Source organism: Apus apus, chromosome 27, assembly GCF_020740795.1.
Source record: "Apus apus isolate bApuApu2 chromosome 27, bApuApu2.pri.cur, whole genome shotgun sequence".
Lineage (NCBI taxonomy): Eukaryota > Metazoa > Chordata > Aves > Apodiformes > Apodidae > Apus > Apus apus.
In genome coordinates this window covers 1,990,471-2,005,291 of record NC_067308.1, presented here as the reverse complement: position 1 = coordinate 2,005,291, position 14,821 = coordinate 1,990,471, and the positions used below count along the sequence as shown (strand labels likewise).

The following is a 14,821-nucleotide window of genomic DNA, read 5'->3' as shown; positions in this document are numbered from 1 at the left end:
TTGGACATCAGGAAGAAATTCTTCACCATGAGGGTAGGAATGTGCTGGAACAGGTTGCCCAGGGAGGTTGATGCCCCCTCCCTGGAGGTGTTCGAGGGCAGGTTGGATGAGATTTGTGCAGCCTGGGCTGGTGGCAGGTGTCCCTGCTCAGAGCAGGGAGGTTGGAACCTGATGATCTTTAAGATTCCTCCCAACCTCAACCATTCTGTGATTCTATGATTAAGGAATCCTGTCCAACTTAAGGGTTTTTTAAGTGGCAGCTTCTGAAATCTAATTTTGTGCATGATACAAAAACAGGCAGTTCAGGATTCTGTGCCTTCAGTAGAATCCTCAGTTGGTCAGATGTTGACCTGTGAAATTGGCTGTTAGAATTATGATGGGGTGAGCTAGTGTTGAATGACATTAAAACAAACACTAAAATAAAATTGACAGTTTTTGTTCGTTGTTGCTTTCTAAGGAGACAATGGAAAAACTGACTTGGCTGGCAACAGAGAGACATTTAAGTCAAGAAGGAGATTCAGAAGAAGAGAATTCCCAGGAAGAGAACTCTGAGCCTGAGGAAGAGGAGGAGGAGGAAGGGGAAGGAATAGAGAGTTTAAAGAAAGATGATGAAATATGTGGAGATGTCTCAGAGGAACCTAAATCTGTCTTCACCTTGACAAAGACAGCCCCACAGGTGGAAGCCCACAGGACACCAGCAGGTCAGTTCTGGGTGTTTCTTCTGCCACAGGGCATGAGGAGACAGGGCTGCTCAAAGCAAAACAATGAGGAAACTATATCTGGGTTTAATTTCACTTTGTGTGTGTTCACTTAGTGATGCTTTTCATCTGGAAATTGTATTTTGCAACAGTCAGCATTCTGTAAAAAACAGTTCTTAGCATTGAAGCCCTCGTGCATGTGAACCAAGTGTCTTTAGGCCATGGTGATGCACTTGGGCTTCAACATTTGGCAGACAGAAGATTTGCTAAATTGAAATTTGTTCTAGGTCATGCTGGGGAAAAATAAATGAAACAAAATATCTGATCAGCATCTAGCAAGGAGTAGGTGAATGAGCAATAAGCTCTGAGGAGGTGAACCTCAGCCCATTAGACCAACAGGTGCCTAATGCAGAGACGTGAACATCTCAGTGTAGCAGCTCTTTCACTCTTCAATGTGACACCAGTTGTTTATCTGGGATGTTCACTCTAGTCATGTAAAGAACAAGCTAAAAGAACAATTTGGAAGTGTTGCAGCCAGCTTTGATGCTCTGTTCACCTGCTACAGTTTTTTTGCCCCAGGTGTGCAATATCAGTTGGTTCTTAGCAGGTTGATGAGTAGCAGCTCAGATGGGTTTGTTGCTGTATCCAGGGATTTTTCCTGTCAGATGCTGTAAAAATAAGCAGCCAACTTTTAAAGCATGTTGGGGAGCCTGGCTAATGAAGAGTCCATTGCTCCTACACTTAGAATGTAAGTAGTGAACTCACCACAAGCTCTGAAACCTCACTTGTTTGTTGCAATATTGATATAGAAGAGTTGTCTAACAGCCCAGGCTGTTTGTGAAGAGAACCTGTACAAGTGGCTGTGTGCTTCTTCATAGGAGAAAACATGAAAGCCCCTGGGAAAAGCAGGAGCTCCCACAGAACCAGAAATAAGAGGGGACGGGCTCGTGCTAGCAAAGATACATCTAAGCTGCTCCTCCTGTATGATGAAGACATCCTGGAGAGAGATCCCCTGCGGGAGCAGAAGGACCTGGCATTTGCACAAGCCTACCTCAGCAGGGTAAGCCTGGCACAGGGTGACCCAGACACAGGAATGTGGGACATGAATCCTCTAATGCTGAGGGAGCTGGGGTTGTTCAGCCTGAAGAAGGGAAGACTCCAGGACGATCTTGCAGTGACCTGGATCTGGTCAGAATGGAGTTACCTTTTCTGACTGCATCCCATGTGGTGCTCCTGTACTTAACCTTTCCCCTGCCCAGGGATGTGGGGTGTGTGTGGAGGTGCTGGCCCCAGCTCGGGGCCATGCTGAATTTCAGCCTATCATGATTGGTTTCCTTCTCTCTTGGGACCAGTTCAGATTACTCTTTGAGCAACAGACTTGGTTGGCTCAGCAAACCTGGAAGCACTGTACAAATTCTAGGTAGCAAGGGATGAAAAGATTACTAAATGAACTTGTTTCCCTTCTGGATGTGATGTGGTCCTGAAAGGTCTGTTGCTCTCCCCAGGTGAGGGAAGCCCTGCAGCACGTTCCTGGCAAGTATGAAGACTTTCTTCGTGTTATCTATGAGTTTGAGATGAGCACGGACAAGAGAACAGCTGTGGATCTCTATTCCACTCTACAGAAACTGTTGCATGAGTGGCCACAGTTGCTCACAGATTTTGCTGCCTTTCTTTTACCAGAACAAGCTTTGGAGTGTGGACTGGTAGGTAGAATCAAAGGAGAAGACCAGATTTTCAGCAGATAATGTGAACTCTTGAGGGAGTGAAAGAGTAAGGAGTTCTAGGGTGGGAAAGGTAAAGAGCTACTAAATCATCTGCTTCCCTTCCTGTTTTATTAACCAGAATTGAAAAGTCTAGTATGTGTTTGAAGTCTCATCCTAAGGATGACTGGGGAGAATTGGCATTTCCTGGCTGCAGAGACAATGTGTGCAGATAGAGCAGGTGGAATGGTTCCCTTGTCTCATAAACCAGCCTTCTGCTTTGTGAGCCACAGCTTCTCACCTGTTCCATCCTTTCTGGATTTTCCTACCTTATGTGCACATAGTTGAAGCACAAGTTTATAGTTCATGTGTTGATTCTACATAGTCTTGTTTCTCTTCCTCCACCTCTTCCTGATTGTGCAGTGGTTCTCAGTACAAGTGGAAAGCAAATAGCAAGACGGGCATTTTTAGCTTAAGCCAAGTAGAGAAGCTTGGAAATACATTTTGAACATGAGGTGGGAATCTCTTTCTTTTGATCAGTTTGAAGAGCAACAGGCATTTGAGAAGAGCCGGAAGTTCCTCAGGCAGCTGGAGATCTGCTTCGCTGAAAATCCTGCCCACCATCAAAAGATCATCAAAGTCCTGCAGAGCTGTGCAGACTGCCTCCCCCAAGAGATTGCAGAGGTAACCAGGCATCCAGGTGTCTCCTTTCTCTCCAGCTTCCTGAGGGTGCAGTTAGCCAGCCTGCTGCTCTGTTCCCACGTGCTCTGTGAGACAAGAGTGAGACAAGAGTTTATCAAGCGGCACCTCCCTTGGTAGAGCATGGTAGAGAACTGAAGCTGCCTCTTCAAGAGGCTTTATGATTAACTGGCCTGTGTGTCTCCCGTCTCCTACCTCCACTTTGTTTTTATCACCTTGCAGATGAAATTTTAGTTTCATGCCTCCTACAGTGTCTGCCTAGAATTCTGGAGGGATAGTTCTGGGCTAGTTTGATAGCTGGATGTGGAATGATCTTGAAATGCTCATATAAGTAGCACCAGTGCAAGCATCAGTTTCCATGCTGGAGATCTCATGAGCCTTCATGTGCCACTTGTTTTGAGAAATCCTTCTGAGAAGAATGTGATGACATGGAATGAAACACTTATTTTCTCTGGATTTCTCTCTTTTTCAGCTGAAGACCCAAATGTGGCAACTGTTGAAAGGGCATGACCACTTGCAGGATGAGTTTTCAGTTTTCTTTGATCACTTACGGCCCTCAGCCAGCCGGATGGGAGACTTTGAGGAGATCAACTGGACAGAAGAGAAGGAATATGAGGTGGGGCAATCATAGGGATTGGAAGGGACCTCTGGAGATCATCAAGTCCAATCCCCTTGCTGCAGCAGGAACACTTGGGGCAGGTCACACAGGAATGTGTCCAGATGGGTCTTGAAGGAGACTCCACAGCCTCTCTGGGCAGCCTGTCCCAGGGCTCCCTCACCCTCACAGCAAAGAAGTTTCTCCTCATGTTGAGGTGGAACTTTCTGTGTTGTCGCTTGGTGCCATTTCCCCTCGTCTTGTCACTGAACAGAGACTGGCCCATTCTTGACCTCCCCCCTGCAGATATTTATAGACATTAATCAGGTCCCCCCTCAGTCTTCTCTTCTCCAGACTAAACAGCCCCAGGTCTCTCAGCTTTTCCTCATGTGACAGATGTTCCAGTCCCTTCATCATCCTTATAGCCTTCACTGGACTCTTTCCAGTACTTCCCTTATCTTTCCCTCTTGAACTGGGGACCCCGATCTTTTCCTCAAGACCAGAAAAGACAAAAGCAGAGATACCAGACATGTTTGAACTTGAGAGGGGAGATTCACGTTCGACATAAGGAAGAAGTTTTTTCCTGTGCGGGTGATGAGACCCTGGGACAGGTTGCCCAGGGAAGCTGTGGCTGCCCCATCCCTGGCAGTGTTGAAGAGCAGGTTGGATGGGGCTTGGAGCAACCTGGGCTGGTGGGAGGTGTCCCTGCCTATGCAGGGGAATTGGAATTAGATGATGTTTAAGGTCCTTTCCAACCTAAACCGTTCCACCGATTCTATTCTGTGATTGAGCACAAGTTGAGGCTCCATTTCCAGAGAGACAGAGGTGACAGGGTGGGATAACTGTTGGCAGACTTGAGCTAACCTTCCAGATTTTGTTACAGCCTTTGTCTCTTCAACCATAATGGAACCTTCCATGTCCTGGAGCTGAGCAAAATGTTCAGACGTTCACGAGGAGAACGAAGTTGGGCTGCTGAAGAGCAGTCGTGATAGAGCAGGTTTTGTGTTACTTTTTTTGTAGTTCGATGGGTTTGAAGAGGTGTCTTTGCCAGATGTGGAAGAAGAGGATGAACCACCCAAGATACACTCGACCTCCAAAAACAAGAAACGGAAAGAGATGGGAGGCCAGAACAATGAAAAGGTGGGCCTGGGGTGTCTCTGTCCACATCTCTGCACTCTGAGCAAATGCACGTCCATGTGTCTTACCAGAGACATGACAAGAGCCTAAAAAGATTTGAAGAAGGGGTTTTGAAATGTTTCCATTGTGCTTTGCTTGCTGGCAGCAGAATCACTTTAGTTCTCTCAGAGTCTGTGCAGAATGTGCCCCCTGAGCCCTTTCTGCTTCCTCTGGGGTGACCTACCCCTGACTGTCATCTTTGTGTACCATTTGCCAGCTGGAGTATGTCTGTTTCAGGAGGTCGAGTGGGTAGATGGGCTGAAGGAATGTTCATGCTCCTGCCATGAAGGGAGTAGCGATCTCAAGCTAAAGAAAAGCAAAAGGAGGACCTGCAGCCATTGTAGTAGTAAGGTTAGTGAACAGGCCAAGTTGGTGGAATGGTGAGTGGGAAGTAGAGCCCTGCCTAGAGCCCCTGTGGTGATGATCTGTCCAGCCTTGGGCCTCTTGTCTCCAAAATCATGTGTTGAGGAAGCATGTAAACCAGAAGATGACTAGTGTTGTCTGTTCTTTGGAGCTGACTGCACCACGGCCTCTCCCTGTCTATCTCCAGCCCCTCCTTGCTATGCTAAATAGTGTTAATTTTATGTTCTTTTGATCTAAGAATAAGCTTTTTTTTTAGTGGAGGATGCTTGTGTGGCCACTATGTGAAAATAACTGTGCCTGTTCTTCATTGTAAAAAAGCTTCACCTTTCCAAATCACACAGAGCCATGGAATGGGTTGGGTTGGAGGGACCTTCAAGATCATCTAGATCCAACCTCCTGCATGGGCAGGGACACCTCCCAGCAGCCCAGGCTGCTCCAAGCCCCATCCAACCTGCCCTTCAACACTGCCAGGGATGGGGCAGCCACAGCTTCCCTGGGCAACCTGGGCCAGGGTCTCACGACCTTTCCTGCTTGCAGAAGTGCGCTGGTCATTAACACCTGATTATGTCAATACCTCTGTATTTACTAATCAAGGTATCTCTAAACAACAGTCACTACCCACCTCAGTAATACCCAGGGTACCTCCATATGTAAAGTCAGAGATTTATTAATGTGAACATATTGTTGAACTGAGGCCTTGTTAGGGGCAAGGAATGGGAAGCAAAGGCTGAGGTGGTAGGTCTGGCTGGAGACACCACATCTGTAATGGTAGGTGCTTGTCCATTGATTTGCAGGTGTGTGAAAATAAATTTTATAAAAATAGAGATTCTCAAGAGCTGACTGCAAGCCTTGTTCAACAAGAATCAAGTCCTCAGCCTGAAGGGAAGGATACTGGAATATCTAAGGAACCTGCAGAAGAAAGCCTGGAGAACAGAGATGAGGGAGAGGATGCCCAGAGCAAAGCAAAAGTTCTGTCTAGGAAAGTGGACTCTCTGGCTTCAGGTATGTGAGTCTTGAGTACAAACAGGTATGTTGTTCATCTCCTGACTGGTTCACACAAAAATAGGACTTTCTAATGCAAATTTCTTGAGATAAGAACTTATAATATTTCCTTTTTTTTTTCCTTGTGTTTGTCCACTCTAGGTGCTCTAAATATGCAAATATCCATAGAATTCCCTTCAGAAAAAAGCTTTCCTGACCCAAGAAACATTCTCCCCTCTTCAGAATGATGAGGCCATTTAAGCTTCTCTTGCTAGTCTACTAATTCCATTTTCAATACTACCAGCCCATGATACTGTCTTTTTTTCAGTTTTCATTTTAGCACCATCTCTCATGTCTCTAAATTATTTCCCTTATGTTACTTGTTTTTCCTTCAGTCTGGCACAGACAAGGAGAAACATAATTATTGCAGGATAAAGAGCCTGGCAGGGATCTCTTCTTTCAGTGACCAAATCTCAGCTAATGCTGCTGTAGGGGACGGTGCACAGGTTGGAGACTGGTTTAAACGGGATGCAACCTGATGTCTCAATTACAGGGGTTTTGTAAAGAGGGGCCCAAGAGCAGCAGTGTCTGTTTTGCTTGATAATGTTGTGCTGGGCAATGCACTTGAGCTTTTTCATCACTTCTTCACCCAGCAGCTGGTTATAGTGATCCAGAGGGGTGAAGCAAATTCTCTGCAGGGTGGGTTAACTGCAGAGAGAATGCAAAGCTGCCCCAAGCTGTGTTCCCATTTACAGCTTTATTCTCTGGAATAATAGAAAAATATAAAGTAAAAAAAGAAATCTTAAGAAGTAAATTGCTGAAGATTACAAAAGTTTTTCTTACTAACAGCCAGTCTAAAGTTGTTTGGGTTTCTTACCAGGATCTCAGCTGGAGGGAAGGATTGTCTCTGGCAGACACACAACTTCTGACAAAGCTGGGCTGCCTGATGACCAGGGTGAAGATGCAGGTGTTGGTGCTGTTAGGAGCACTGCAAAGGACAGTGACTCTGCTTCCATTGGCCCCAGATGGACACATCTACAAAAAGCTACTCTAAAACTACCTCAAGAAACCAAAGACTGCCCTTGCAGTGGGGAAAGTGAGTGTGAGGTACCAAACCAGCCCCATCAAGGAAATGCAGATGCTTCTCTTGGGCTGAGCAGAGACTTGCTGCTGTCATCTTGTTCTGCTGCAGTAAAAGTTTCAACAGGATCTAGTTCCTCTTCTGGCAAGAGTTTCTGTCAGACTGAAGGGCTTCATTCTGATTCATCAGACAAGCTCACTGTCTTTGGTCATACCTCAAAATCGGGTGTGAAGCGATCTGAGGGACCACTTGTGTCTCTGGAAGGAAAACCTGAAGCCAAGCAGGGCTGGAGTACAATGAGTAGAAAAGCAACACTGGGTAAGAGCTGCAGGTCACAGTCCCCTAATAATTGTGTTTTGGAGACAGATGCCACAGGCTGCACTGGCAACTTTCCTGAGAGAATAAAGTCAAATGCAAACAACTGCTTCCAGGTGCATCAGCATTCTGAGCAGCTAGAGCACAGAGGAGTTCCTCCCTCCCTGGGGCAAAAGGAGGAGGAGCAGCAACAGCAGAGAGTTACAGAAGCAACTGTATGTGCCAAGAACAGCAAAGTCAGCTCGACGGGCGAGAAGGTTGTTCTCTGGACCAGGTATATCTGCCTGAACCGCATTTACATCCTTCATGCCTCCAGTATTTGGCTTCATGTTATAGAGTATCCTTTATTTTCATTTTGTATCCTCATTTTCTATCCCCTCCCTTTGGACACTCCTGCCCTGTGTCCTCTTAACCAGTCCAGCATAGCTGCCATCTTTCCCCTGTGAGAAACAGTCTGCTCCTGGGGCTGTATTTATTGTAGAACTTCAGGCTGGGAAAGAACTTTTTTTCTCCTACAAAAACCTTAAAAACAGGTTAAATGGAGCTCTGCTGGGACAGGTCTTATGATTCGTGGTGGTCGTAGTCGTGAAGGACCGAACCTGCTGGTCTTGCTCTGGGATTGTCACCTTCCCCTGGGAACAGGCCTCGGGTGGTTGAAGTGTGTCAATACTTGTTTTCTTCCTCACTGTGATGCTGTTTCATAGGGAGGCTGACAGAGTCATCCTGACCACCTGTCAGGAGAAGGGAGCCCATCTGGAAACCTTCCAGGCCATCTCACAGAAACTGGGCAACAAGACTGCAAGCGAGGTGAGGGGTTGGTGTGGAAATCCTGGCTGGGACAGTCAGGGGTGGGGAGGGGGTAGGAGGGAAACTGGGGATTTGCTGTCTGATTAGTCTCCCAAGCTAAACTTGAACTTGATGATGTATCAGAGAAAAATTATCCTAATTGCAAATAAAACAGATCAAAACAAACCCTGATCTGTCCTGGTGCAGCCAAAACTCCTGACTGCCACCCATGATGCATTTTACACTGCCGTTGATACTCAAGCAGAGTTGTGGTTGCTGCCTGGGTTGTCTTCAGCCTTCTACTTCAGTACAAGGAGTCTGTCTGGGCTTGGCTCTTAACCAGCCCCACATCACTGCCCTGGAGTCTTCCCAAACTGCCAGATTCTTACCTGCAAGTCAGTAGAACACAACTGTTCTTTCAAAGAAAACCCACCAACCTTGTGCTCTTCCTTTTCTTTCCATCTATAAATCTTGCATGTGACTTTTTTTAACATAGAACAAATCACCCTGAACTTGGTAATATGAAATGTCCATGTCATAGCACCCTGTAGGTCTCCAGTCATCTTGCATCTCCCCTGTTCTTCAGGTATCCCACAGGTTCAGAGAACTGATGAGGCTGTTTCATACATCCTGTGATGGGAGCTCTGAAGATGAGGAGGATGCAACTAGTACCAGTAACACAGACCAGTTGTCAGATAAAGATCTTCTGCTTTCTGAGGAAGAACCTGATGACTGAGGCTTAAGATACTGACTGCAGCAGGAGAGGTGTTTGCCAGTTTGTTGCTAGACAGGTGGTGTAGATAAAGGCAAAATGTTTGCACAGGTACTTAAGATAGAACCTTTTTTTTTTTCTGTGTTCACTTTCCTGCTACACTTCTGACAAGATGCACTTCTCAGTCTGTATCATATGAGAGGAATGAAGAAGAGTGTTAAGGTGACAAAATCCTCCAGAACTTGCTTGAGGAGCTTCAACAATGAAATGACAGAAGTGATGCTTGTGGACACAGACCTTGCTGGATGGGGCCACTAGCCTTTGAAAAGAACATGTAAATATTGTATCATAAGATGTCTGTTTTGAGGGGGAACAAACACATGATTTTTATAAGTTTTCCCCTTGTGTTGATTGTACCTTGGAAAGTTACAACTGAATTCTGTATTTATTGTGTGGTCTTACACTAACAGGAGAGCATATTCACTTTGCAAAATTTTTAAAAAAACACCCCAAACATACAAAACCAGCCCCCAAAAAACAGCTTTCCTCCTTTCCAGCACAACTGCTGCAACCAGCTGGACAATGTAAGGCAGCCTTGGTAACAGGATTCTGCTGAACAGTTGCAGCTTGGCCATCTTCAAACCATCCCCTTTCTTTTGAAAGTGATCTTAGAGATCCCCTCTCTCTAATAATAAAAATGAGTTAGTCTGAGTCTCCTTCATCCTCAGATTCATCTGCTTCAAACCCCGTTTCATAGCACTGGGATAGAGTTCTTAGCTGCTCTAAGGCCTCCTGGAAGTCATCGTGTTCCACTCCAGCAGAGAAGAAGCTGGCCCAGCGCTGTGTGTTGAGCTTCTGCAGGTCCTTGTACAGGCTGTAGAGGAGTGTGTGCAGGACTGGGGAAGCCTGCAGGGCTGCCAGGACAGGGATGCTTTCCACAGCTGCAGGGGAAAACACCAGTGTTTAAATATGCCCATTGAAACCTGCTCCCATACCCTATTTTACTTTACAAACAGTTGCTTTACCTTAACTCTGTGTAGCCTGAGTTGCTTAAGGCATTTTTGCCCTGCAGCCACTCAGAAAGGTCTTTTACCTCTATTAGACCCCACATGACTTCTTTCTGATGCAAAGGAAGTGTTACCTGCTGAGGGATATCTGGGAGGTCTGTCCAGGAGAAAGCCTTCCCTGGTCAGAAGAGGAGAGAAAAACTGGGGGTAGGGAGGTTGGGTGTGACAGGGCTGCTCAAGCACAAGGGCTGTGCTGTAGGGAAGAAGGGGGATGACGTTACTCAACACTGTTGGCCAGTTGCTGCTCCCTGTCCCAAACCTACAGCCTGTTACCCACCTGAATGCCCCAGGAAACACAGTGTGCAGGTAACGCTGCAGGATTTGCTCTGTGCTCTCCCACATGTGGAGAAGAGACTCAGGCTGCTTTCCTGAGCAGCTGCTGCAAAGACAATCCATCATTTTCCAGGGGACTTAACTGTGTCAGTGACTTAGCTGCTCTCCAGCTGTTTGGCTCTCAAGTCAATAGCTCATGACTATCTGGGTCACCAGACTGGTTTCCCCCGCCCCCCCCTTCAGCTGACACTCCCCAGGCAAGGAGTGTGAATGACTTGTAAGGAACCAGCATGCCAGTTCTGGAGGGAAAGGTTCAAATGCTGATTACCTGAGGTGACTTTCTTTGCAAATTCCTCGTAGCACAACAGACTGAGCAAAACAGCAGCTGACCTTTTGCTCCCTGCATGAAGACAGAAGCTTCCAGGGCACGTCCTGCTTGTAGGTGCACAAAGTATCAAAGAGTGAGCAGCCACGTAGGGCAGGAAAGGGAACAGAGGCCCAGGCAGCCACAACCTGTGGTCACAGAGAGGGGGAACTCATCAGCAGAGAACACACAGCAGAGGTGGAGCTGGAAGGCTCAGAGCTGCTCCCTCTGCTTGTACCTTTCTCCCAGAGAAGTTAAGTGTCTCAGCAAGATGCATCATGGAGCCCTGAAAGGAGCTGAGCCGGTAGGGAGCAGTGAGGGTATCAAGCACTGCTGCCAGGATTGCACTGCTGTGGTAGTTCAGTGATGCCTGGGGGGAGGGAAACAAATGGAAAAGTTACAGGAAAAGTTAAATGAAGCCAGTCTTTCAGCAATGTTCGTATATTTAAGTATTTTGTAAATTGTGCTTTTATCTAGGGTGTGTGTAACAGTTATTTCGGGTTTTGGACAAGCAAGTCTGCTGGTTGCTACCAAATCATCCCAGGACAGTTTTCTTGTCAGCAGCTTCTTCATGCTCAGCTGGGGCTGGAGTTTCACTCCACCCAGGAAGAACAACACAGCAAAGCAGCTTTTTTTTCAGTGCGAAAACTGAAGGCAGTGCACCAGAACAGAAAGACCTCAAAAAAGGAAATGTATTAAATCTTTTAGTATGAAAGAATGATGGGAATGGAAGGTTGGCAGTTAAATCTCTGCTATCAGTGAAAAACCAGGAAAAAAATAATTTTTCTGCTCAGCAGAACCCCCTTGTGAGAAAAATTTTGCTACCAATGCTTTCTGCAGCTGTGCATTTCCAGAATGGTAAAAATGACAAAGCTGGAAGCCACGCAAGGCAGGTGTTTGTAGGTACATCACTGTCCGGTACATACATCATAGTTTATATATGGGAATGAAACAGGAGGTCGTGGCCTGATTCCCAGACTCCCGCTGAGCGACAGGGGGCAAAACAGGGAGCTGTGACTGGAGAGGTGGACAATTCCCAGGGCTGTGTTCATCAGTCTGTAAAAATTTTTCTGAGAATCCTGGGGGGGGGGGGAAATCCAAATGTTAGAATGCAAAAATCCCCATCTTCTCCATGTGAAAGAAGCTCTTTGCTCTTGTATACTTACACCCACGTTACTTGTGACTGGAGTCAAGCCCCATGTCAAGATTCCTTTTCCTGAATACTCATCACAGAGCAGTTCTGTCACCTTGGCACCAACCCCAGAGAAACCATTGTGTAGGTCACATAGGACTTGAAATCCCTGTGTGAAATGATGGCAACATCTGAGATCCTACTTAAAGAGAAAGTTTCATAGAATCACAGGGGTTGGAAGGGACCTCTGAAGACCATCAAGTCCAATCCCCCTGCTGCAGCAGGAAAACCTGGAGCAGATCACACAGGCATGTGTCCTGATGGGTCTTGAAAGTCTCCAGAGAAGGAGACTCCACAACCTCTCTGGCCAGCCTGTCCCAGGGCTCCCTCACCCTCACAGGAAAGAAGTTTCTCCTCATGTTGAGGTGGAACCTCCTTCTTTCTTGAAAGAAAATGGAGTTTGGACTAAGCTGTCAAACCTGCAGATAATCACACTCTTCAACATAGAAGTGCAACCGATCTTCCAGCTCCTCTAGGCAGCCAGGATCTTGCAGGAGACTTTCACCTTGTCCAAAGGCTTCTAGACAACCACAGTCCCTAAAAAGAAAAAAAAAAGAAAAAAAAAAAAAAAAAAAAGGGTGGGGAGGGAAAGAGGCTTATTCTCTCTCCTCTTAATTTTTCCCTGAAGATACCATTCTGGACAAGAGATCCTGAAGCAAACCTGTGAGACATACCCATCGTGCATGTACTGAGGGATGACGTAGACACTTTTGGGATGCAAGTGCATGTTGAGGTAATCAGACCAGACCTGCCTGCTGCTGCCCAAGGAAACATCCTGGGAAACAGTGAGTTGTGAAGGGGCAGGAGAAACACCTGGAATGAGACAGAGGTGAACTGCAAAGGTCTTTTCAACTCCAGATATTCCCTCGAATAAAGAAAATAAAACCAGCTTTTATCTCATCCACTATTTGCTGCTCTTTGCCCAATCCTTCTGTAAGCAAATAAACCCTGCCCTATAGTTTTCCTTCTCTCCTCGTGCTTGTTCATGCATCAGCTGTGCAGCACCAGCCTGCTGGCACAGGGCTTGTTCTGCCTCTCCAGAGCTCTCTGGTCCCAGCACGTAAGGTAAAGCTGCTAGGATGGCACAAACTGGACAGAACACAAAAAAATAATGCACAAAAGGAGGGAGAACTTCAACAAGGGCAAGTGTAGAGTTCTGCATCTGGGCAGGAACAGCCCCATGGATCAGTGCAGGCTAGGGCTCACCTGCTGGGGAGCAGCTCTGGGGAGAAGGACCTCGGGGTCCTGATGCACAACAGGTTGATCAAGAGCCAGCCACGTGCCCCGGTGGCCAAGAGGGCCAGTGCCACCCTGGGGGGCATCAAGAAGAGTGTGGCCAGCAGGTCATGGAGGTTCTCCTTCCACTCTATCCTGCCCCTAGTGAGGCTACATCTGGAGAACTGTGTGTAGTTCTGGGCTCCCCAGTTCATAAAGGATAAGGAACTACTGGAGAGAGTCTGGCACAAGGACACTAGGGTGATGAGAGGACTTGAGAATCTGCCCTGTGAGGAAAGGGAGGACGAGCTGGGGCTGTTCAGCCTGGAGGCTAAAAGGGGAGTGATCTCATCAGTGCTGATCAGTATCTCCAGGGGTGTCAGGAAGATGGGATCAGACTCTTCTCAGCAGTGCCCAGTGACAGGACAAGGGGCAATGAGCACAAGCTGGAGCACAGGAGGGTCAAGTTAAACAGAAGGAGAAACTTCTTTGCTGTGAGGGTGACAGAGCCCTGGGACAGGCTGCCCAGGGAGGCTGTGGAGTCTCCTTCTCTGGAGACATTCCCAACCCAGCTGGACGTGTTCGTGTGGGATCTACTGTAGATGATCCTGCCCTAGCAGGGGGTTTAGCTGGATGATCTCTAGAGGTCCCTTCCAACCCCGACCACCGTCTGAACACACAAAAATTACCGAACGTGCAGACGCACCTTGACCAGCAGAGCTGGGCCCTCCTGGTCGGTCTGAGGAAACGCCTTCCTGGGGAAAGAGCCCCAGGCGGAGGTTACGTGACACTTTGCCTCATCCCCCCGCGAGTGGCGGGGCAGGGTTAAAGCAGATGAAGCGGCCGCGGGCGGTGACGGGCCCGGTGTCCCACGGGGCCGCGCCCCCCTCGCCCGCCCTCACCGTGCGGCGCCCGGCGTCCCCCGCCGCGGAGCCCCCGGTCGGGGTGTGCTCCAAGTAATCGGCGACCGCCCCGTCCCTGTAAGACAAACGGCGGCAGCTGCCGGCGGCCCCACACCGCCCTGCCCTGCCGGCGGCCCCACACCGCCCTGCCCGCCCGCCCGCACTCACCAGGCCGCAGCAGCTTCCGCGCCCGCCCCGCGGGGCCCAAGCGCGCCGAGTCCGCCTGCAAGAGAGGCCGGTCACGGCGGGGCCGCTCCTCGCCCGCCCGCCCGCCCGCCCGCCGCTCGCGGTACCTTTCAGCTCCAAAGCCACCAGGCGCGGCGTGTGGGTCTCCCGGCCGCCCGCTGCCCGCCCGGGCCGCAGCAGCGCGGCGGGATGGAGCTCGGGGGTCTCGGCGGGGCTGCGCAGCGCGGCCGCCTGCGGGACAGCGGGTCAGGCCCGGCCCTCAGCGCCCGCACCCCCCGGGTCCCGCCTCCCCCGCACCTGCAGCCCCCACCACTGTCCCCCCCCATTTCCCCCGCACCCTCCCCGCGCTCCCCCATCCCCCCGCACCTGCAGCCCCCACCAGTGGGTCCCCACGCATCCCGCGAACTGTCCCAGCTGCAGCGTCACCGCCTCCCCCGCCATCGCGCCCCGCGCGTCCCGCCCCGCCCCGCGGCACAGCCGGAAGCGCGTCCCTGGCGGAGCGAGGGCGGCACCGGC

The 14,821-nt window shown here is 48.9% G+C and overlaps 2 protein-coding genes across 13 annotated transcripts in view; one reads left to right on the top strand and one right to left on the bottom strand.

Moving 5' to 3' along the window:
• Nucleotides 1–9,818, top strand: part of LOC127394940 (GON-4-like protein) — a 34,464-nt gene extending 24,646 nt beyond the window's left edge. For 3 of the 5 annotated variants that reach the window (XM_051641250.1, XM_051641249.1, XM_051641254.1), the window contains 11 exons: nt 458–701; nt 1,577–1,758; nt 2,204–2,401; nt 2,939–3,082; nt 3,570–3,713; nt 4,713–4,832; nt 5,106–5,219; nt 6,026–6,233; nt 7,093–7,882; nt 8,313–8,415; nt 8,981–9,818. In XM_051641250.1, coding sequence (XP_051497210.1) covers nt 458–701; nt 1,577–1,758; nt 2,204–2,401; nt 2,939–3,082; nt 3,570–3,713; nt 4,713–4,832; nt 5,106–5,219; nt 6,026–6,233; nt 7,093–7,882; nt 8,313–8,415; nt 8,981–9,130 — 2,397 coding nt within the window. In that variant the 3' untranslated portion in view covers nt 9,131–9,818. Of the gene's footprint in view, nt 1–457; nt 702–1,576; nt 1,759–2,203; nt 2,402–2,938; nt 3,083–3,569; nt 3,714–4,712; nt 4,833–5,105; nt 5,220–6,025; nt 6,234–7,092; nt 7,883–8,312; nt 8,416–8,980 lie in introns of those variants that run through there. The other 2 variants (XM_051641252.1, XM_051641251.1) reach the window with 2 other exon arrangements.
• MSTO1 (misato mitochondrial distribution and morphology regulator 1) lies at nt 9,533–14,814 on the bottom strand. Of its 8 annotated transcripts, XM_051641260.1 has the most exons (15): nt 14,672–14,808; nt 14,413–14,536; nt 14,288–14,342; nt 14,120–14,195; nt 13,924–13,968; nt 13,209–13,313; nt 12,664–12,815; nt 12,422–12,539; nt 11,977–12,111; nt 11,737–11,889; nt 11,049–11,180; nt 10,775–10,959; nt 10,451–10,552; nt 10,248–10,366; nt 9,533–10,047 (listed from the first exon to the last, which is right to left on the bottom strand). In XM_051641260.1, the coding sequence occupies exons 1-15, from the start codon at nt 14,744–14,746 to the stop codon at nt 9,809–9,811; spliced, it is 1,815 nt and encodes a 604-aa protein (XP_051497220.1). In that variant the 5' UTR covers nt 14,747–14,808; the 3' UTR covers nt 9,533–9,808. The 8 variants fall into 8 exon arrangements, 7 of the variants coding, with proteins under 7 accessions (XP_051497220.1, XP_051497218.1, XP_051497219.1 ...); XM_051641258.1 differs by having other exon boundaries at nt 10,248–10,552; nt 14,672–14,809; XM_051641259.1 differs by having other exon boundaries at nt 10,248–10,549; nt 14,672–14,809.
• Between the last annotated feature and the right edge of the window lie 7 nt (nt 14,815–14,821).

Bases quoted from the DNA above. Each gene is read 5' to 3' on its own strand.
- MSTO1 (XM_051641258.1), bottom strand. From the start codon at position 14,746: ATGGCGGGGGAGGCGGTGACGCTGCAGCTGGGACAGTTCGCGGGATGC. The intron at 14,537-14,671 runs GTGCGGGGGGAT...GCTGTCCCGCAG, and splicing joins CCCACTGGTGGGGGCTGCAG to GCGGCCGCGCTGCGCAGCCC. The intron at 12,112-12,421 runs GTTTGACAGCTT...CATTTCACACAG, and splicing joins AAGAGTGTGATTATCTGCAG to GGATTTCAAGTCCTATGTGA.